The sequence below is a fragment of the Perca fluviatilis genome, chromosome 19, assembly GCF_010015445.1.
Source record: "Perca fluviatilis chromosome 19, GENO_Pfluv_1.0, whole genome shotgun sequence".
NCBI lineage: Eukaryota > Metazoa > Chordata > Actinopteri > Perciformes > Percidae > Perca > Perca fluviatilis.
Window position 1 is genome coordinate 22,285,149 of NC_053130.1, and position 24,179 is coordinate 22,309,327.

At 40.9% G+C, this 24,179-nt stretch overlaps 1 protein-coding gene across 3 annotated transcripts in view; it reads right to left on the minus strand.

Moving 5' to 3' along the window:
• The window catches only part of macrod2 (mono-ADP ribosylhydrolase 2), a 433,012-nt gene that overhangs the window by 77,357 nt on the left and 331,476 nt on the right, over positions 1-24,179 (minus strand). For all 3 annotated transcript variants that reach the window (XM_039783426.1, XM_039783425.1, XM_039783424.1), the window contains exon 8: positions 17,034-17,107. In XM_039783426.1, the coding sequence (XP_039639360.1) occupies positions 17,034-17,107 (74 nt within the window). The remainder of the gene's footprint in view (positions 1-17,033; positions 17,108-24,179) is intronic.

Below are 24,179 nucleotides of genomic sequence, written 5' to 3' on the forward strand. Positions count from 1 at the left end.
AAATGCAGATGATCAGAGATCATTTTTTAATCTACAAATAATTATCCTATGTAATGTGGTCTCAAGTCATTTTACTCATGAGTAAAAGCTATGAGTTGGCGCCACATGTTTTCCAACAGCTCCACCAAATTATTGCTGCCCTAGTCCAATGGCCAGTGACAGACTCCTTTTCCCCCAGTGTAGGCAAATGCAAAGTATAGATTTGAATCTTAAAAGGAGCGCTACTTCATTTGTGCATTACACAAATGATTTATTGTTATAAAATTTCCACTTAGACAGAATTAATCTGAAAATCCTCATATAACAGTGAAAAAGCCAAAGAGGCTCTTCAGAACATATTTAACTATCACTACTTAACATTAGAGTTCAGAGACTTTAACACAGTTGAGAGGCCAAAGAAAATAAAATAGAAGCAAATAAAATTTTGCCTCGACAGACCTTGACTAGAATCTTTTAATTAAAAAGCATTTTTTTGTGATCAAGTATTTATTATTATTATATTATTATAACTTAAAAGTAAACTGAAAGAGGGTCAGGCTACTTCTTTTTGGTCTACTCTAGTGAATAATCATACCAAAAGAAAGCACATATACAATTACAGTGATGTTTAGTAAAAGTGCTTCCATAAATGAATATGTTAAAAGGGCATTTTGTGTATGCATAAAACAAAGTCAGTTATTAAAATAGCTGCTGTGCGTTCATGAGGTGAGAACTGCTTTAAGTCACCACACAAACTGCTTTATGTTTTCCTGTCTGACCTGAATAAAACACAACCTTTATTTTTATAAAGCACCTCCTTAATTATTGAGCCCTAAAACCAAAAGGAGCAGATGTGTGTCCTAGCTCGTGCTGGCAAGACAGTGTGCATCATGTGAAGCCTTTTGAAGTTTGCCATACTTATCTATTAAAATCAGAAGAGGGAATCAAACATGTTCAATGCACTTCCAAAACCACAAAGAAGAATTCCCAAACAGAATGTCTGCTGAGACAAGATCGGCATTGAATAAAAAAAAGATTGCATTTAGCTTTTTACTGCAGGTGGTGAGGCTAGCCCACACAGCAACACAGAGCTCCACATCAGAGCAGACTGAGATCAGACTGTGCACAGAGGTGGGAATGCTGAAAATGTCTAGTAGAGTGCACTGACAAAGGGTACAGTAGCACTTTCTAATCCTATAAACAAATTGCCTACATCATCATTTACAATAGAGGACTCTTTCAAACAGTAACAGCAGCCACTCTTTTCCATGTCTGTCCTTCAGTACTATTATTTACCTCTGTTCTGTTCATATCTATATGACACTAGACTAGACTACATTTAGCTGGGATTTGTCTTTGTGCTTCTGAGCTACTGTGTTACGGTCATGTCTTTTTCAATCAGACAGATAATTCACCAATGCCTCTCTGGCACGGACAATCCTCCAGGAGCGACATTGTAATGATGCAAAAAGGTTAACATGGACGACTTTGAGGCCATAACTGTTCTCGCAGGCAGAGTTTTCTTAACACAGTATTTATTTTTCTGCCCTGGCTGCAGGATTTTTGACCTCGCAAAAGCCACATTGGGAATTTTGTGGCCAATATTTCTCTGTCTCTAACTGGGCCGTAGCATCATCACCAGGGCCTGATTGTACTTTGATTGTTTCCAGCCCACTTCATGGGCGTGTGGTGTGCCTGCCAGTCCTGGTGGACTGAATCAGGACATAATGGGTTCATTAAAAATCGCCAAGACTGCTGGCATTGGGAGGAATGATTAGTGAGATAAGCAGGGGATAGGAGCTTAATGGAACAAGAGGTGGCTCACCAAGATTAAAAGCCTTTTCCACATCACTGCCATTTTCCCTCCAATTCAGCAAATCACTTAATTGAAATTCTTTTAATTTTCTTTTTAATTTTCTCCTCAAACCCTCCCTGGAATTGCAACCACGAGATGAATGGTCAACTGAAGTATGACTGTGATACGAATTATATTACTCTTAAGTCATTCAGTGTGTCATCTTAGAACCCTTTTGTGAGAACATTATTAGTAGAGTTTTAACAAATTCAATATTTTGTCTGAAATATAGGACGTTGATACCTACTGTATATTGACCAATACTTACTATTTTATCCCCTGCGCTCTCTCCATCTACAAACATTGAAATAAAACAGAAAATACTCTGACGCATAAAAAAAATTGCAAGGTTACTGTTGCTGTTCCTCGTCTTGTTTTAAAGTCAACATTAGAAGAAAGAAATGAAATAAAGCTTTTTTTCAAATGAGCAAATTAGAGAGAAATATCCCCTGATCCAAAGGGCCATTACTAAATTCAAGGGCACAGACTAAACCATTAGTTCTGCCTAGTTTCAGACTCATAATAATCCATTAAATCCCTACATCAAACATGACAAGAACCTGCTAAGAGCCAGATTTCATGGCGACAGAAACACGGAAATTGGAGGTTGGCTGCTGCCAGTCAAAAATGAGTATGAGGGCTTTGTAGTGTGATACCCTGTCAAGAGCTGTGCAGTCTCTGTGGTTTGTACTATAGGCCTTCAGAGAAGCTGCACACAGGATGAGAGACATAAATAAGTCTGCTCTGTCAGAACAAACCACAAAGCTGTCAGATGATGCAGCCATCTTAGGCCTACAATACAAGGCCCAGCATGCACCCAGAAGAAAACACTATTTGTTTGTATGACTCACAAATTGACGCTACGCTAGCTTGATCCACTTTAGAATTGATTCCTGTTACAAATGGAGTAGTTTAATGTAGTGTGCTGCTGTACTGAACTAAAACAAGCATAAACATGCACATACAGGGGTGCATACTGTACATGCAGGCACAGGCCATGCTTAAAGGTCCCATGGCATGAAAATTTCACTTTATGAGTTCCCCTAGCCTGCCTATGGTCCCCCAGTGGCTAGAAATGGTGATAGGTGTAAACCAAGCCCTGGGTATCCTGCTCTACCTTTGAGAAAATGAAAGCTCAGATGGGCCAATCTGGAATCTTCCCTACATGAGGTCATAAGGGGAAAGGTTACCTCCTCTTTCTCTGCTTTGCCCGTCCAGAGAATTTGGCCCACCCATGAGAGAGAGACATCATGGCTTGCAAATGAGCGAATCATGGCTGATGGTCAAGGCCACACCCCCACCCTCCACCTTGCCCCCCCCTCTCTCATACTCAATAGCATTTAAAGCTACATACACAGAAATGGCACGTCCTAAGGAAAGCTCATTGTGGGACTGGCTCATAGTGGCTGTAATTCTGCACCAAGGCTCAATTTCGGGAAAGAGACTTCAGATACATTATTAGGGGACCAATGAGGCCTATATAAAAGCATCCAAAAAGCAGCATATCATAGGACCTTTAAACCTAAACTTGTCTAAAAGATGTCTTTGTTAGCTTCATCAAGAAATCATCTCCCTGCTAAAGCCAGACCACGAGCTGCCACTGAGCACTCTGTCAGCAGCACGTAGACAATAGCATGTCTGAAGTCTTGGTGATGATGTGACATGCTGAATTTGGTTATGGTCCAACCCCTGCCTGGCTGATGAAGGGAGAGAGGATGAATGGGGTCTTATCAGGTCGTGTTGAGAGAACTCAAACGGCAAAAAAGCTCAAAGCCTTCCAAAGATCTCTCTCAATCTGTCTGTCAGATGAGGATGAAAAGTGCCTATGCTGAAGCTACCCAGTGCTCATACTTTAATGGCATTCAGTTTGCCTTGACAGTGGCAGACACAAAGTGGGTGATTATTTTGCATTGTAGCTTTTTTAAACAAGGCTTGTGTAAACTGTTTCACTGCAGTCTGGAGCCAGTGTTACATAAACATAGTGCTATGAAAACATCTGAAGGATACTAGACGCAAAGACGATGTATCAGAGATGAAGAGAAGCACTATTCTAAACGGAGAGTTAAGCGAGCTCAAGTGTACTCTGTGTGTGTTATGAAGGTCATGGCTCAGACAGTCCGTCTATCTTCATTACATCCGTCTTGTTTTATGGTACATAGGGCAACATCTCAGACCAAGAGCTTGGCTTGTGAGAGTGAGAGCGAGGCTAACAGCATATTTAATTTTAGTTATGCATTGAAATACAGCACGGGCTGCATTCAGCCTCCCTGCCAGAAGCCAACCTCAGCTAAAACTCATACAGTATTTCATAAGTTTACATTAAGAAGGGATGCTGACAAACAGCAGCACAGGTGTTGACAGGGATCTTCACTACACTTCAATAACAATATTAGACGTGGGCATATGGCTGATTACACTTCTCTACATTGATACCAGTCACATTATAATGCAGCATTCCTAACTACTGCTATTACTGTATTAGCATAGCAGCTTGACAACAGGTTTTTACCTGCTGATTGCGGGTACTACAGGCACTTCAAATGAATTCATAATTCAGTTCTCAGTATCTCATGATGACTATCAGTATCAGAATGATTATGGTATAGTACATGCAAGATAACTCATTATCCCATTTGGCTCAGTGGAGTCCATTTATTTCAACGGCCTTTGTTCGTCATGATGAACCTGCTTAATCTAAAGCTTGTTATTCAATGCCTGCAGTACAGCACAATCCTGGCTCCTAACAAGCCAACAATATACAGCACAACAATGATTACAGGATACATCATTTTTCTACCTTACTCCTTTTAAAAACTCTTGTGTTGAACACACTCTTTTATGAAGTATTATTTATAGTCATGATCATAATTAAAAATAAATTTACAATGCACAATAGATGCAAAGGGTCTTTAGGAATTCTGATGGGACATATGTAAATTAATACACATTCAAACATCATTAAAAGCTTCCCCAATGCAATTATTAGAATATATTCTCTTCAAAGACTGTCATTTTTACAAAGGTTGTGATTTCTCATATTTAAAAAGGCCTTTTTATTCTCTTTAACTCAGCTGAAGGGAATTCATCTCATTTACATTTTATTTTTTGTGACATTTCCAAACTTTATAAGACAGTTGGATAAAAATATGGCTATGTGCACATATTTAATTAATGGCCCCAAGCAACGAAGACAAGCCAATCGACATTCAACTTACAACATGAACTTTCTGGGTTTTATGAGTAAGGACAAATATCGGACAGATGACTATGCCATGAAAGTGCTAAAAAATCCCAAAGCCCAACAGACGTGAAATAATCAATAGTTCCCGTTGGAGAACAAATGTCTGCAGTATACCCTCATTCTTTGAGAAATCTTGTCTGCTAAGTTTGAGGTTTGCCCTCTTCAGATGAGAAAGCTGAATTACTGTGCATCAAAGACAGAAAATCGTACCAGATTTGCCAGAATACTTCGGCTCTGTATCCTTCAGATTAGATTTGATGTCCATCAAAGCTTTCATAAAAAACTCCATCTGTGGTGTTCACATTACAGAGTGAAAGTGCTTTTTATCCCATAACTGTGAACAAATCTAATCCCATGACTTCATGAAGGGGTACATTTTCATTTCAGCACTCAGGAGAGACTGTTAACAGTGATTAAAACAAGCTGCTACTGGATATCAGATTTAGAGATTGTCTAAACTTAGAAAAGGAATTGGGAGAAAGTTGAGGGTGTATCAAAAAAATTTTAGTTTTCAGTGTACACTTTCTGCAAGCCACAGCCTCTGATAAGCATACACTTTACACTTTTTCATACACTTTACTCTTCCCCAGTCCACTTCAGTCCACCTTTTTTCTCAGCCAAGAGGAAATCATAGAAGCAGAAGACAAGTTAAACTTCGTAGAAACACTGCTTTAGCTATGCTGGCTGAGCAGGGACAGACTCTGGTGTACTGTCAAAGTTCAGCACGTAAATAGGAATTCAGAACTCCAGGCGGGGAGAACACAGGAGAGAACTAGAGACCACTCTACAGGACGACAGCTTCTCAACGGCCTCCACTGAATAAAGAATAGGAAACACAGAGAATACAGAGTGATAGGAAAGGCTGAGCACCTCAACGGCTCCCTTTAATGTGTCTAGTATGAGGAGGAAGAAACCTTTGTCAGCCTATTAAATGAGGAAGAGGAATATAGGCAGTTACAGATCAAAGAACTTTGAGCCCTGCACTGCAGCGTGCCTGTAACAAGAAAGCAGGTGAGTGTACAGGATTTATGTAGGCCTGTTTATCGATTTGAAATTGAAATACTGTTTATTGCACCATTAAAATATTTAACACTGAAATATAGGCGTACCAATAAATACGCAACATAGGTATGGCTCCCAGCCATTTAGAAAAGAAATGAGGGGAGCAGCTCCACACTCTTCAATACATTACTGACATAGTAATGCTCAAATTCGGTTAGGCTCACACTGATTAAGGTCCAGAGAGGGAAACCCAGCAATATGGAATCCACCAGTGCAAACAACTGAAATAAACAGCATTAGGGAGGAGCAGAGAGGCAATATCAGAGATTGCCCTGAGAGAGTGTAATGGAAAAGGACTTGTTCTGTCACAGCCTCTCATGGTGATAGAATGCCACATGCTCCTTTCTGACAGTGTGCTATTGGCTTGGCACGAACTTGATGAATGTATCAGCCATAAGTCAGACAAATCCCTGCCCTTCCTGGAACAGCACCTTCTAAGATGTTTATACCGGGGATATCGAGACAGACATTGTGTAATAGGAATAGGACCATTGTCTGAAATAGGTTTATGGAAAGCATGCAGGCCCAATTCCAATTTCGGCTATTATTGCAAATGGAATGTTATTACTGTTTGAGGTTAGATGCATTGCTGCTTGGAAAACAAGACGGGCATTTGGCCGGGATGACTTTGCAGCACACGAGAGAGAGCGGGCCGCAACTTCCTGGGGTTTGGTTGTGGCAGAAGGTGAAGGGAAAGAAAGGAGAGGGAGGATGGTGGATGAGAGGATGAAGGGGCAACCTTTCCCCGGGCAGGTGATGACCCATGCCAGACCACCTGGCTTCCTGCCAGGGTCAAGCAATTAATGCTGCCCTCCTTTGATTACTCCAGACAGCCTGGGGATACAGCAGGCCAGCAGATAGTGTCTGGTCCGGGGACGTTGCACAAGGCAAAGAGGAGACAGCTCTGATGAAGGTTCAAGCTTGGGTCACATTGTTAACATACACAGCAGTTATAAACATCAGAAAAAGTAAGCCACTTCGCTTAATAATTTTCGCATTTGCATAGTAAAGTGGCATTAACACACTTGGTTGTCTCTCGGCCTTGTCACTCCTGCTTACAGCTTCACCAACCTGTACAGTTAATATAGCAATTGAGATGAGAGATGAAAAGGGTCCCAACTCTTTTCATAGAGCAGGTGATGTGATGAGTTGGCAGTTATCAGGCTAAGAGAAAAGTGAGAATCGGTTGTATACACTAAAGCATCTATTTTCTGAATTCTAGCCCTACAGCCCTCACACAGTGAGTGCCTCCTGTTCTATCCATCATCCTCCTCTACTATGTAGCTGACCCTCAGTGCCTAGCCTTATCTCTGAAGCCCTGATGAGTTACAACATGTACCACTCCTACTGTGCTAGCCTTGCCGGCTGTGTCCCACAGAGACAGACGCCCTTGTCAATCAGCACTGTGAAAATCATTCGTCAGCAAAGGTAACAGTCAAACAATGACATAATGTTGAGGCCTGCTAGATATAGGGGTGGTAAGGGTGGTAAGGCAAAAGGGTGCTTACATCTGGCCATAATCACACCTGGTAATGACGCACACTGACCCAGGGCTTTAAACATCTCTCTTCCTGCAGCTCAATAGAAAGCTCTCTTAGAAAAGGCAAACTTCATGGGGGATTAGCTCTTCAGAACTCAGCTTGACTCGAACTGAACCACAGCTTCAACCTTTAACACAACTTTGAAGAGCATTTACACACATTTATGGGTCACTGAATCAATTGGGCATCACTGGAAATATAAACATCTTCATCTCCACTTGAATAGCTTTCATTATACTGCTGGTTTGTACAAAGAGAGTTTAATAGCTTATCATATGGTTTCATGTAGACATATGAACAAAATATCTAGGGAAAGGCAAGTTACTAATAGCACAGTGTGTCTTTAATTCTGGGTAATTTTAAAATATCATGCAGAAATAAAAAATCAACTTGATGGGGACGTGTGACATGACATATGCAAACACTAGAGACCCTCTAACTGTGGCAACCCTCACTTCTGAATACAACCTTGGGCGAAAAAAGTGCCCTGATCAAGTAATTTATGCTTAGAAATAAAACATTGACTTTCAAATGCACCACCGCCTGAAGCCAGGCTTTGAGGCTGATTTGATCCCCCTTTGAGATGGTGAGAGATACGGCCCATTCCCCCTAATCACATGCCAGAGACCGTGCAATCACACAGCAACAGCTAAAGTAATCACTGCGGTGGTCTCCACCCCTCCTCCCTGAACCAAAACTCAACCCTTCAACATCGGTAGCACCTGGAAGCCCTGCATATGTGCTCCCCATACAGAATCAGACATACTGTATATACACCAATATTCACACTGAAGGCAAGTTTGTTGATGAGGTGGCTGGATAATGACCAACTGTGAATATTGAAAGAGGTTGCCGCCGCATGAGAAGTGGCCTCATACAGATACAAATATTTGAAAAGTCAAGCATTTTGTTGCTGCTTAGGTATTGCCTTTCATTATGTTACAGTACATTGCCCTAATCTTAATCTTTATTTTTGAGATATTTCTTCCTGAAACTTTTCAAATAAAACTTGTAGAATACTTAATTAAACCGCTCATTAATTTTGCAGGTGCTGGGCAGAATTTTTGTAGAAAATAATACACTTGTTGGGAAACAAGAAAGCATGGGAATCTGATGACACAGCTGCAGCAAACAAGCTTGTTCACTACACATCAACCATCTTTTTCTGGTCACTGAGCTGCACATTAAATGGACTTGGAATTTGGGAATACTGTTACTTACTGTGTGAATGCAAACTAAATACCCATGTTTTAATCTAATTTGCCTATTAAGTAACCAAAACATTTTAAACTGTTAAAACAGTTGCATTTCTCTCTTTTCTTACTTACCCAGGATAAAATGTATATACCGAAATTTGCAGCCTACTGTTAACAGCCTAAATTTTGAAATGATTTATAACTTTTGTCACTTAAAACTGTAAAAACTTAAACCTAAACTTAAATGTGTTCAACAAGGGATTCAAAAGATTCAGTTAACTCTTGTTAGACTTGATATTGGTGTCAGATGCAATAAAATGCTATTGAAGGGCAACTTTATATGCGTGTATATACTTAACTGTACATATTCACTGTACATTACCTTTTTCGTTTGCTGTACCTGCCAATAAGCAGTTCATTAAACTAACAATGCTAACCAAGGTTATTTGTGTGTCCCAGACTTTATGGCTCAATATCAGCCCAAGTGAGTGAGAGGACAGTGGAGTGGTCATAATGTTTTTCATCCACTATCTGTTTCTGCAGGCCATAGATAGACATTATAATTAATGGCTCTGATGAGCAGCAGAGTTTTTTGTTGTTGTTTGAACTTGCGGCAGTCTTAAAATGAGCTTACTGGGTCATGTACTGTACTTACAAGAGCAAACACTAAACAGTCTGAACACGAACACACACACACACACACACACACACACACACAAAACACCTCCACAGTAAAGGTCTCCATGCTTCAGCGTGGGGTACTGCAGAGTAAAATTTTGTTGAAATAGAGCGAGTGACTGAGCGAGTTGGAGTTTGATGAGTCTCCTGTCCTCTTCTGAACAAACAGCTTGACACACTCTCGCTTTATCACGGTGTGCCAGCCTACCGCTATCTGTGCTACACTAAATCAATTAGCATGTCATTAAGATAGCTTGTTCCAGCACAGTAAGCATGGAGGTGGGACTACAGTATCTGCACCAACGGAGAGAGCTGAACTCAGAGGGCATCATATCTCAGTGTCCATGCGTTAGAGTGCAGCAGGCTGTATTTATTGGTGGGCTTGGTGCATGTGTACGAGAGCACCTGGATATGAAGGAGATAGCAGTCCCTAACAATTTAACATTGAGGTCTTACTCACCATGAAACATTTCTACATAGTCCCAAACAAGTACCAGCGATTTGTATTACCCATAAAGATGAATTATGTGTAGCTGATATTTCTTATAGTGTTTGTTACTTGTTAGTTGGCTCTGTAATCCTCAACAACAGCAGCCATAGCAATTACAATCAAATCTTTATTTTAGTACTCCAACTGTTATCACAAAGAGTTGTTCAATTATTTACTTATTTCAGAGCGAGAGAGATATATTTAATCAATCCTTTTATTTATTCTTTTCATTCTAAGTAGGGACAGAGCATTAACAGAAAATTCAATATTCACCCCGCCTCAGAACAGAAGACTCAAAGTCACCTTTCATCGTAGAATAAGGTGATCGTTCTGCAATTACCATGAGTAAAGCAACACCTTGGTTTTTGCGACAAGATAGAGAGATGATAGGCTTAATCCCCATTCGTGCAGAGAGGATTTCTCTCTGAAGGCAAGAGCTCAATCAAACCGTTCAGATAAACGTTGAAAATACTGTAGCATTTGCTGCTCATGATAAACTTTTCTTTATCTTTGACAGCAGGAGCGCTTAATCAAAACTGTTTGCCCCCACCGCAGATAACATAAAGTGCTAAAAAGTTAACCAATAAATTCCACTAGTGTCAATTCAGAAATTGGATCCATATCATCTTAAATCGATTTAAAACACTGAAACTAGTAGTATTCAACTACACTAACCTGAGGTCAAGGGAATCAAAGAGCACACATCATATTATCCAGAGTGAGCCAGATAATAAAATCCTCAGATCATAAAAACCATAAAATCCCCATTCTACTGCCTTGGGCCAAATGGCTGCCACTAATGTATTAGACTACATTGCATGCATTTGCACTAGTGCCAGAAAAGTAATTATCTGAATACAGGGAATACTAATAAGGCATGCACACACTCCCTCTAAAGCATTTCTATAGCCAAATCTGCAAGTGTTTGACAGAGAGGCTGAAGAGAGAATACATCTCAGGTCAAAGTGTGCGTCTCCATCCACACGAGACAGTACAGTACGAGGAAGCAGAGTTGGGTGTTTAGTCATGCTCTCAGCTCCTGATCTGGCCGTATCTCCCTGATGCTCTCAGTCACAGCAAACGATTCAAAGGGACTAGACACTGACTTCAAAAGACCAGTGCTGCCTTTGAACACCATGCCAGTTGCACAAACCCATCAGTGGCACATCGGCATCCTCGAGGCATGCACGGAGCAAATTTGTGCCTCTCTCGGCTCCAGATGTGACACTTGGAACAAGTCTTTTCACTGGATACTAGACAATAAAAACACCATGAAGAGGCAATGCAGCAACAGAGAGCTAAAGTACCGACCCAATTAATGTTAGCTTCTCCTCCAGTAGATTTTGCTTTTCAAAGTGTTTTTGGGGATTATTTTATCACTCCAAGCTAAATTTTCCGGGGTCTTCAGTCCATACTCTAATCTAAATGTGTATCTACCACCGTACCGGACAGTAACATTTAAACACATTGTCATTATAACTAAGATAAAGCAATGATGTTTTTGTTCGCTTTTTTTTCATTACTATTTGTATTGAACTTTTTTGACATAACAGAGGAAAGGAAGAGGAGATACTATGTAAATGCATAGTAGAATAGATTCATCCTTTAAGTCATTTTTAAGCAAAAATGCCAAAAATCACTCTTTCCAGGTCCTCAAATGTAAATATTTCTTTGTCTTCCATGATCTCAAACTATATATCTTTGAGTCTTTGACTGTTGGTCAAAACAAGAAATTTGAATATGTCGACATAGGCTTTGGGAAATATGTATTGACATCCTATGTAACAAACATTGATTAATGAAGAAAATAACCAGATTAATCAGTAATGAAAATAATCCTTCATTCAAAATCATCATCATTTTAACCACCATGTATAGACGGTGATAAACAAGCACAAGGAGAACATGTGGTTTACTGTCTGCTTAGTTTATATCCATGACTCTGCTGGGTGCTTAGCGCCGCCCAAGACGATTGTGATTGGTTTAAAGAAATACCAATAAACCAGAGCACGTTTTTCTCCCATCCTGGATTGCTGTGTAGACTAGCCAGACCCTCTTCCGCAGCGCTGTGGAGGAAGGTCTGGCAAAGCGAGACTATTGTCTGCTTACCATGCCTGTTTGATAAAGCTGGTCACTATACTCAAAAATGTAATTCACATTTTCTAAAGGTGAACCGCACAATATAGCCATGATTACAGCAACCATCCATCTTATTCAGCTGAATGACAATGACTGCCTCATATTATTGCTCCATCTGCCAAAACCCAGACAGCCTCCTAAACTGATATCCATTCACACAGAAAAGCACAATCAGACAAAACATACACCACACTGTATTTATTCCTTATAATGACTTGACATTTGTCACAAGTCACTGTTAAGTCTCCGGCTCTGGGTTGAGATGAAATTATTATCAGGTGTCCTAAATAACAAATGCTACTAAGGTAAACAGATCATTCACAAAACGGGAAAAGGGATGCAAACACCCGTTCTGGGAGCAGCGTCATCAGCACAGTGGAGTGCTTAATACCAAAGCCCAAAACAGAGTGATGTTGAAAGGTGAAATCTCTACACATCAATTTTGTCCTGAGCAGCCCAGCGCAGCAGAGCTTATTACAAACTTCCAATCTGTCTCAAGTGTTCAGACTGTGTCAGTAATGCCGGGCTGCTGGGACCTTGAAAAGCTTCATTAAAACGCTTGGCCATCTAGAGCACATCTGTGGCAGCCAAATACAATGTCAGACCACATTTTTCATCTGCAGATTAAACCTATGTAAGCCTGAATTAAACCAAATTAGATCTGAAAATGAGAAAATAAACCAAAGCCAGATGAGTGGAGGGGTGTGTGTGCTGCGAGCAGGAGGACACTACTCCAATACCATATGGACAACTGGTTGTGTCTGGTTGTCACTGCCTCTGTCTGCAACCCTTTTTACATTTTTGAAGATATTAGAGCCTTCTGGCATGTTGTTTACACATCATCACATATTTTATCTGATTCATTTGTGTGGAGGATACAGGGAAGCAGAGGCTTACATCCCTTTTTTCTTTCATCTGTTGTGATCTGAAGAATCATTCCTGCACTCAAGTCTCTCTAGATTAAAGGATCTGCTCTCCTTGACCATGGCGAGGCTGTTTATTCTTCCACAAAGAAAGTCTACGTGCTTTTAAGAGTGAATTTCATGCTGGCACTGGGGCCCTTTGTGTGCTGGCGAGTGCATCAGGGCTACAGGGTGCTGGCCTGAGAGATAAACTCACTGCTAATCAATCACACAGTGTCCTCTTTTTTTCTCCCTCTCTCTGTCTTGCAGACACACTGTATGTACACACAGTCATCTGTTATTTGAAGTAACAGTGTCCTGAGACATTGCACATTTCAATTAGTGGACAATTACAGTCCAATTTCTGTGTGTGTGACTACAACCTGACAAACTCACATGTATCTCAACTGTATAACCAGTAATAGAAGTACTCGTATCTTTTTTAAGTAAAAGTAGCAACACTACTGTGTACTGTAAAAATACTTTGTTACAAGTTAAGTAAGTAAAAGTACAAAAGTGTTAGCATCAAACCATACTTACACTATCAAAAGTACTCATTATGCAGAATGGCTCATTTCAGAATATTGGATTATAATTAATGATGCATTAATGTGTAAATCACTAATGTTGCAGCTGTAAAGGTGGGGCTGATTTGACTTACTATATATATATATATTATACTGCTGGTTAGCTTGTGATTTCAATAAAGTAAATATGTACCTATAATAATACATAATCATTTATTGTTGATCATATGTTGTATATATATATATATTTTAATAATACATAATCATTTATTGTTGATCATATGTTGTATATATATATATATTTTGGAGTCAAAAGCACAATATTGTGTAGTAGAAGTACAAAGTAGCAGAAATTGAAATGCTCAAGTAAATAAATGTACCTCAAAATTGTACTTGTGTGCAGTACTTGAATAAATGTACTTAGTTACTACTATCCACTATGTAGATAACATGCACACACACATAAAGAGCTGGACGTACACAGACAATGCTATCAAGTGAGAGTGTGTGTGTCCGTGGAGAGGGCTGTGGCCTGTACTCTGCCACCCCAGTGTGTTAGATCCTCAGCCAGCCCATTGTACTGAAATTCAGCCACAATAGCCCAGTATCTTCCCCAAAGCAGAGCCCTTATCATGGCCCTGAAATGACTTGTCTCTGTGGACGCCCACAGCAGAGGCTCCTCGGGCCGAGTGCACAGAGCTGGAGGTGTGCGAGCGGAGCAATCTAGTCCTATTGTTCCGCGCATTATAAACTGAGCTTCAAACCTCTCATTCTCCCTCTATCTTTGGAAAGCTGGTTGCAATCTGTGATATGAGCAAGCGCAGCAATGTTGAACTTTTGCGAGCCTTTTGATGGCATAGCACGCAACATCTAATCTCTTTCTCAGCCTTTGAAGAGAGATTTTATTCCTAATGTCTTTATTGACTGTAAGCTCTGTATTTGACATGCAACCAGCTTATAATTTTCTTGTGAGTTGACACAGAGCCTGAAACAAAATCATGTCAAGTTATCAATCACGTTGACACTGGGTGTGTCGTTCGAGTAAAAGCTACAGTGATAAATTGCTTTTCTAAACAAATTGGACAAAGCAGGCAGCATTCATCTTAACATTTAATGTGCAGCAAAACGCTAAAGCAGCTAACAGAAAAGACATCATGCTGTTCCTGTAGGCACTATGAAGTTCCATTAATTCCATAAATTCGATTAGACATGTATTTGAATTCTACTTAAATTCTCTATTTCTGTCTGGTAAAAACTTAACTGACATAATTCCTTTTTTTTTTTTTTTTTTAAGATTGTTTTTTTTTAGTCATGTATACTTTTAAAAAATCAGTTTTTGGATGTATCAAGAGTAACTAAGCTCTAAGCAACGGTGAATTAATTGAGAAGACCTGCTTCAGTGCATGTTGTTCTGTTGTTTGATTGGAAGACTTGTGATACTGCTGTGCTTCTGGGTAAAATGTATCATTTTATTCTCTCTGATCTCATTAAAAGCTTACTCACTCTTGGTCTAGTTAGAGTTGAAGATCCACTGCTCTTGCTTGCGGAGCTTTGCCAAACAGTGATCAGGGAAGCCTCCGCAGACGTCTACCCCTCTTCATGAATTGTAATGTTTTCCACTTGATCTACCCACACCAGAAATAGCTTTCAGTCCATGCATCACAAAATTGCGTGCGGCAGTGCAGCCTCCGTACGGAAAGTAGCAATCCCTGGATGTGGAACAACACGACTACTGAAGTCAGCTTTGCACATTAGCTCCTTATTTACAGTCAGCAATAAGCTATATAAAACCTTCTTCACACCAGAGTTTTGATGGATTCCCCAAGTACATGTTACAGCAACCATCAGGCAGTGAACAAGTGCCGCTAATATAGCACATCAACTGCAAAGTAATCCAGCAGTTAGAAATCATTTGGCTGTCTGTTCACAACATCCATAACACCAACTGAGGGATGTTGTAGCACATCAAGCTGTGAGTTTTATAAAATACCTCAATCCATGGTGACTGATATAAACAGTGCCACAATAAACAGAGATGACCCCCTGAAGGTGACTATCACTCACTGACTCACAAAACTGATGTATGCCCTGAACAGCCTCAAACTGCTTCGGATGACTGGACAAAATTCTATCATCACAAGCTGTTAATGAAAATATATCGAGGTGATGAATACCCTTTTTTATGCACGTCACATATAATAATGCTGCTGTAAAAGCCTTGTACAACAAACTTATAATTGTTTGTATTGATATTAGTTGTAGCTTTAATTTGGTCATAACAACAGTTTGACCTGGTTAATTAGTGCTGACACACTAAAAGACAGTCACGTGAAAAGGTTTCAACACACTGAGTGAAGCACAAAACATTGGTCACCATTTGAATGGCTTCAGAGTGACACTTGATAATCGGTTCTAGTCTGACATCAAGGACTTATAGATATCAGTATTGTGGTAGCTTTGTAAGCTAGCACACACTGTATTTGTTTTTCTTTCTGTCTGGATGATAAGACAGTAATGTTTGCTTCTCTGGGGTAAAGATCCTTACAGCAGCATGCAGCTCAATCTTCAGTAAAAGCGGCTTTGAAATTGAAATGTCTACATTCATTTCAGCCCACGGGGTAGATGGGTTTATTATGTCTCTTTGTAATGGTCATTTCAAATGATGACTATTTTGCTACTCACCTAATAACTCAAATTGAAGATGACCGTCTGTTTTTCAGATTATATCATTCATCGTGGTTTTTGCTTAAGATAAACTGTGTTTATGTATGTTTTCTACCAAATAAATTGTGGTGCAATTACTGTCCACCATGACCACACTATATTTTGTCCCCATAATTTATCTTCTGCACTATTTTCTGTCTTGGATGACCAATTTTCCTTGCATGTATTTCTTTTATACATATTTAAATGAGTATTGTTGGATCGAGACTGAGATCTAAGATTCTCATTGCCAACTGCTTCTCTATAATTCTTACCATATGGCAATATAGAATTTGACACTTGAATGACTGGGTATTTTCAAACTATCTGAGACTTCAGTCCTTGGAAGGCATCATTATAATTTACTAATACAAAACCAATTTCAGATTATTTCATCTGATGTGTTCATGTTCTTCTGGGTTTAGCATAGACCAATTAAACAGTCAACATACCATTTAAGGCCTGATTAGTCTCAGACTGGCTTTTAAGTTGATATGCATTCAGACCACAAACTAAATGGCTGATCAAGCGGGGCAGGTGGATGAGATGTCTGTCTGATATGGCGATGCATGATAATTAGCGTTCTGTGTTTCTGCTGTGGTCCAATCATCTCCACTCACAGCAAATCAGCGAATGCATAAAATAGAGAGTGTACACATGGACAGGTGGCTTCAGATTGACAGCTTTGTTTTGAGCATGCATTACCCTGCCATGTCCTACCTTATCAGGATTCTGTTCGATCCAGCTCTTTACTGTGTTCAGAGCGATGTCAGCTGCAGGTTCATTCGGAAAGCCTAGGAAAGAAAATAAAACAGTGTCAATACCAGTTGGATCTGACATGCAGATGCAAGAGAGAGAAAAAAACAGAGAGGCGAACAGACAGACAAACTGACATCTCCACAGGTAACAGCATTTCTCCTTAATCAATGGGAAGCAGCAAAAGCTGCTTGTCTCTGGTAGATGAGACCAGCTGTCTGATAACTGCTGTAGACGTATGTTGCCAGATGCACACTTATTCCTGGGATACAAAGTGTAGATACAAGCTACATATGTATACATTACACCCACACTCATTACCATCTCAGGTAGAATATATTGTAGTTTCTTTATTTATTTCTTTATTTATGTACAGTAGATGTGCGATCATTCACACTACCCCATTTTATGACTTTGCCAGAATGAACATGTGTAGCTAACTACTATATTACTCACAACAGTTGTGCCTGTAAGGAGCCCTACCACTGTGCTAAAACAATGTATTGATCTAAACACACAGATTGTAATTTAATAAATTTTTAATAAGGCCAGCTGAGGGAGGACTCTGCTGGATGCTGATCTCAAGATCATTTTCTGCCACTGTAGAGAACTTCCCAAGACCCAACACTTAGAGTGAGCTATTGACTATAAAAGCCCTTGGGCCAGCCTTGCTACAGCTGGAGAGTAAATAAGCCATTACTAAAAGCGCTGACAATATTCTACTTTGTCACAGAGTAGTGTTTCAGTTGTCTACATTTCAAAGTAGTTATAGTTGAGCTTGGTCTTCTGTGCCTTTCACAAAACTTGACAAAAGCATTTTACTCAGCGACTGTAAAAATCTGTGGAGCTAGTTTGAAGTTGCCGTGCAGTGCAAGTTAAGCCCAATAGCAAACAAACAATTTTTTCTTAACCCAGCTCATGATTTAAAACATGATGCTCTTCAATATTATAACCCCTGACCTCCATAAGGGACCACAGGTTGCAGAAAGCATTGTCTTCCTCTAACAACAGGGGTCAAGACCTCAATTTCAACCCACATCAACTGATACAAGGGCCATGCTACGGATGTAGCCTGTTGGTTATTGCATGGGTCACATTCTCAGATATTTTCTTTTCCTGGGTCATTGCCACAACTATAACATTCTATGACCTATGAAACAAGCTTACAAGTACTGTGGCGACCCCCTACCCTTTGAGTTGGATGTAAAGAAAAATGAAAAGCCACATTTTTTTTAAATTCCGTTTCCACACATATGCAGGTGTACCGACACTCCAACTCGCACCTCAAGTAACATGGGCAAACAGATGTGCGGAAGACGGGAAAACTGAGAAAAATAGATCCACAGAGATAGGACCAGCTGTTTAGGAGGAGCAAACACAACGGGAGAGGTGTTAGAGAAGTAAGCACAAAACAAATGAAATAAATAAGCCAATTATTATAAGAAGTCAGGACCCGTCTTTGTGCTCTTACTATGACACCTTATAAAAAAAAGCTAAAAACAGGTCCTAATCATAATATTAGGACATTCTGGTCACCAGCAGTGGGTGGACGGCATCGAATCCATTTAATCTATTCAGTGTGGAGTTTCTTAGAGAGAGAGAGAGAGAGAGAGAGATAGAGAAAGAGGTAAGCTAAAGAACCAGTGAAGAATGTAGAATGTAGTACAATGATAGATGTAAACTAACGCTGCAAAAGAAATGACATAAAGAGAGTTAGATGGAAAGCTGGAGAAAAGGGTCAGCGCAGCTCAGGCAGCCTGCCAGAAGAACTCTGCTCGACAGGAACATCAACGGCCCAAGGTCGACAGCAGCAGTTTGAGTGCATTGGCGGCTTTCTCTCATCATTTGTCTCCTTCACAGCATTCACTAGTGTACCTTTACTTCTCCTCGCTTTGTATCTGTCAGCTTGGCCAAGTATGTTTATATGCTTAAAAATGGCTACAATAAAATATCCTCAATCAACACTTCCGTCACCTCTCTTGGCCGCAGGAGTCACAGCCCTGTTGGAAGCGCAAAATCCATCAACAGAAGTTCAAAGAAAATGATGTTCACAAAAGAATTGAGTGGGCTGACTCTTTCATATTAAATGTACACACAAAATGAAAAAGTTCAGTGTTTTACTTCTGCATCTTCTCCCCTCAACACCTCCTTCTCATTCTCTTTTTGCTCCATTTGCTGTGTGGAGGGTTCAGTGAAAGCTAATCCGTCAGGAGGTGGAGAACTGGCGTCAGCCGCAGTGATGGTGGGCCCTCCAGGGTCCCTGCTCTGCTTGGCTCGGCTCTCTCCTATGCTGGGAATATGGCCGGCTCAGGGAGATTTGTCTTAGTGAGGCGCACTGATGGGAAATGTGCAGCGCAGCGCCGCTGATGAGGACTCAGGTGGTGCAGTGTTATTTCTGCTGAAGGCTCCTGTACTTCATCACCAGGCAGAGTGCAGCATCCAGACAGAGAGGGGGAGAGAGACTATGGCACGGGCCACGTGGACAAAGGGTTATGGTGGCACAGCACGCTCACATAACTACTATTTGCATAGTACATTCAGTCATGTTGCACTAGTGACCAGGAAGAATTAAGTTAAATTAACACTGAAACTGATCTGAGGAAGACTGCAAGTCAAGTATTTTCAGGTACTGTTCTTCTGTCCAATCATTTCATCCCTTTGACTCATTCCGAGCCACAATATAAAAGCATGATCAAATTATATGAGAAGATGACTTGGTTTCATTTCCTTTCAAATGAAAGGTACATTTTCATCCATGTCTCCACGTCAGCCCAGTGAGTTAAGCCAAAGGGAAGATTAAACTTAAAACAGAATTCATATATTTTATTCCTATGATCTTGGGCCTTTGTTAATATAAAGAAAAAGAGAGCCAACTTTAATCTCTGATGCAACCAAGAGACAGAGTCTCTGGCCCCTCTCTTAGGCATATGTAAAACACCTTCATGAACACTTGTTCAGGACCCTGGGTGACTTTTAAGGAATATAGTTTTATGTATTTTATAGAAAACTAGAAACTGCTTTGCCAGTGCTTTGGATGTTAAAGCTAAATTATACACGTAGCTACTTAGTTCATAATGAAACAGCTCCCAGTTTACATCACAGACAACTCTGCCTTGAATCTGTGAAAGTTAATGTTCAAAAATATCCACTGAACTGAAACGTTTGAAAAATAGTATAAATGTACACTCTGCCTTAGGGGGGATTTTTGCTTTAAACACAAGCAAGCCCATTGCTCTCTCTTTTGCCAGCATGGCAACTCTTTCATATCCTAAATTAACAGAGTTAACTTTCACAACAAACTTGTGTAGCTAAGGTGTTTTGCTCTGGTGAGAAGGAGTGAGAAGTAGCTGCGTCACCTGATAAAGCGAGTTGAATACATGTCTGTGCTATGATACATTCCCATTATTAGTTTGCAAATATATGGGTAGGCTGTAGACACAGTGCAGACCACACCAGTTTTGTTTTTCCTGAGTGAGCTTATATTGTGAAGAGGATACCACAACCTGCTGTTGTTTTAGGGCTTTATCATTTCTAGTGTTTTCTTTTCTTTGAGCATATACTGTTTTTTTGTTAGAGTATGTGGCCTAGGTTTGATAAACATCAATGACCGAGTTCTTGAAAAATACAAAGTACAGCTTTTCTCCCCTTGAGGCAAGAATGGTACTGTTGGTCCCACTTTGCTACTCCTCAATTGCAGTTGGTCAAGTTCACGTCTCAACACTCGTCATTCATTTGGATGAGCTGTCTGCCTTGAAGCAGCATATAGCCTGAGGCTGAGGTATCTGGCATTCGTAAATTCACCACAGGTGTTAAAATGGCAAACGGTAAACATAGGAAATCTGCTACAGAAAATAAAAAACGGCAACAACTAAAACATAAAATGCCAATGTTTATCTGAATTTGAAAGGTCTTTGAGAACGATTTAGCATCTAATTTATTTTTTTAGGCAGGCATGATGAAATCATTTAAGCACAATATATACTACAAATTAGGTAAGTTGATTGTGGTATGGGCAGGATTAGGAAATCATTAAGTGCAGCACAGTTGAGGACAGCAGTCCTGTGTGTTCATCTGGAAAGGGAGAGGGGGAAAGAGGGTTGTCAACCTATGAAGGCCCAGAGGAGAAGTGAGGTGACCCGGGGTGGAGGACAGAAGAGCGCCCCAGGACTCTAGACGCTAAAGCGTGGGTGTCAAATGGCCCGAAGCTCCTCTCTCGACCAACACTGGGACACGGCAGGGCTGTGACCATGACCGACTTTGCAGCCCATAGAAGGAAACAGAGACAAAGAGGGAGGGAGGGGGGGTGGGGGGGGGTGCTATGTGAGGAAGACCGGCAGAAAAAGAGGTAGGAAGAAAGAGAGCAGCCTCCGTGGCACAACAGACGATGACCTTCCTTGGAAGCGTTCCATATAGGTGATGGCATGCTTTGTCCTACATGCTAAAATTAACACCTGACATTTCACTTTCTTAAAACCATCCGGAAGAGTGTTTGATATGCAAAAGTTTAATGCTCAACCAAGTTTCTCAAAGGCCTAAATCTATTGTCCTGTGGGTGGGAAGTATTTTTACATTTGGCTTATCATCCATGAAAATGGTAGAGCAAGGCTAGTGTTGAGTAAAATGCACATTGTGTGACTCAGTTAAATGGGCTACGAAGCTCCTGTTCCCACTGAGCACACACTCTGCTACCCACTGATACAGCACGTTGCTCCTATGTACCTTGAAATTCCCAACCCAGCTGGGCTAAGCTCCCTGTAGTAAACCCTAGGTTTTAAGAGAAGGGGGGACTCGCCCAAGCCACCTCTGGCAAGCTAGCAGCGAGCCGTCACTGCCGAGAGATAAGGTGCCATGAATGTCTCCAACCTTCCTAATCCTAGACGGGGATGAAGAGAGCCAGAGCATGATGCTGGCAGGAGGAAAAATTCTTAGCTGCTTGACACCTTTGATCTGGACAGTACAGTAGAATGGCAGCGTGGACATACCAGTAGAGCTTGGGTGGATTACATATTACATCCGCATATCTCCCACAGCCACCAGTCAGTGCAAAAACTCCTCTGTCAACAATCCTCTGATCCGTCACAGAGACAGATGAGCCAAAGGTGGAGGGTGAGCAGTAAACAGGGAGATATTTATCCTGAGCAGTGGCATTGCCGTGTTGTGGGCCTCTTGATTGTTTTGATAGGGTTATAAATGCATGTGTGCGAATGGGTCTGTCAGGCCAAGTAGTAGACTTAATGTTCATGTCCTTGCTTTTAGTATTGTGCCAGTGAGCTCTCTGCTCCGTGCTGAGATTGATCTTAGCAGACGCCCCCTAAACTGTACAGCTCATTACAAGGCTTTTGGAAAGTGCTCTTTCAGTGCCAGCTAAGATGGGATCTCCACAAGGCTAAATTGTCCACAATGCATCTTGAAATGGGATTTTTATGCATGCGGCTTTGCTTGAGAAAGTATCTCAGCCTGTGTGAGAGCACGTGTATGTGTGTAAGAAAGACGTGTGAAGGAGAAAAAGTACTACAAGGGACGATGGGAGACGGGAGGGAAAGGGCTACAACAAAAAGATAATATGACCTCTCTAAGTCTAGCTAGTTAGACTCTTGGCACTGATCTTGTGAGACATTGAGAGGTGTCTCCTCTTTGGAAGGAATAATCCATTTAAACCCAGGTCGAACGGCTGTGATTGATGTGCAAACAGGAGCAGCACTTAATAACCTCTATCATGCTGGGTGACCTCGTGGCCCACGGTGGGCACCAGTTTGTTTATGGGTGGTACCTCCGACACACTATCCGTGCAGAAATTTGTTGTGGCTAATGGGCCAAACTGAGGGATTGGACTGTCAGCGCAGTGTGAGCCCTCATTTTTCTTTCCAGGCGTCTAAGGTACCCCCGGTGCACCCCTGCTTCACCCAACCTCCCTGTTCTGCCATCATCTGTCAATGGTGACTGAGTCTCCTGGAATATGGAGGCGTGAGAGAGAGTGTCAATTAGCATTAGCTTTCCTGATAAATCTATTTTGCTCACCACAAAGGCCCTGGATAACTTGTTCCTGATTCCTCTCTGTCACAATGTTGGAGGCAGAGGATTTGTTTTTCTACAACAATTCAAGTGTGAAAATGGGACAAGCACATGTGCATAAGTCTAGTACCTGGGTGCATGACGGTGTGCATATATAAAACTATGGCTATATCTATGTGTATTCTACAGAGAAGGAGAAATAAAAAGAGACACAGAGAATAAGAGAGAGATTGGGAAGATGTGCCTTTCACACTAAAAAGCTTTTGTTTACATCGCTGAAATGGAAGTTGACCTTAAAGGTTATCTCAAATTTACAGAAAATGTCAAAACGCCTGACAAGCCCCTTTCAGAACATGGAAGTACTCAGGGGGCAGAGGGAGGAGTCATACAGAATAACGCCACAGCACAGCATTGTACTATACTGTAGTTTACTTAAGTCCTTCCTCTATTTGCCCTTTGCCGTGTGAAGATCTTCAGTCTTAATCAGCTGCATTGGTCTGTGGAGATGCAGTTATGGGAAGCATAAGCTGTTAATTTATTGAACAGGCTGTTAAATCCCCCCCCCCCTTGCATGCATGGCTCTGCCTACCCTTTTGATGTGCTGGTGGAGCGCTACGACAGGGTCCTACTGGCAATGCAGCACACGGCACCAAAGTGAACAGCAATAAGCAGTGCCCTCGTCAGCAGCGTACAGTAAAAACACTGACCTCTCACTCCTGCATGCAGTTGGCCTGCCTTTGTGTACACGGTACAATACAAGGTGTTTTACTCCAAACTGCCATATATCCATTTTTAAAATAGGCCTGTATGTATCCATTACCTGACATTCTTCATTTTATTTCTTTAATTCAACCTGTAAAAGTTTTATCACTGTCAACAAATTTAAATGTAATGTAAGCCAAACTTCAGAATTTTGTGAATCATTTGAGTTAATTTACTGGAGATTTGCAACAGTTAAAGTCACTAACGAGTCAGTCGCTAACATGTCATATACTAACAGGTCAGACACTAACTAGTCATACACTAACGGGTCAGACACGAACACGTCAGACCCTAACAAGTCAGAGACGAACACATTTACTTAGGGTTTGACGTGTT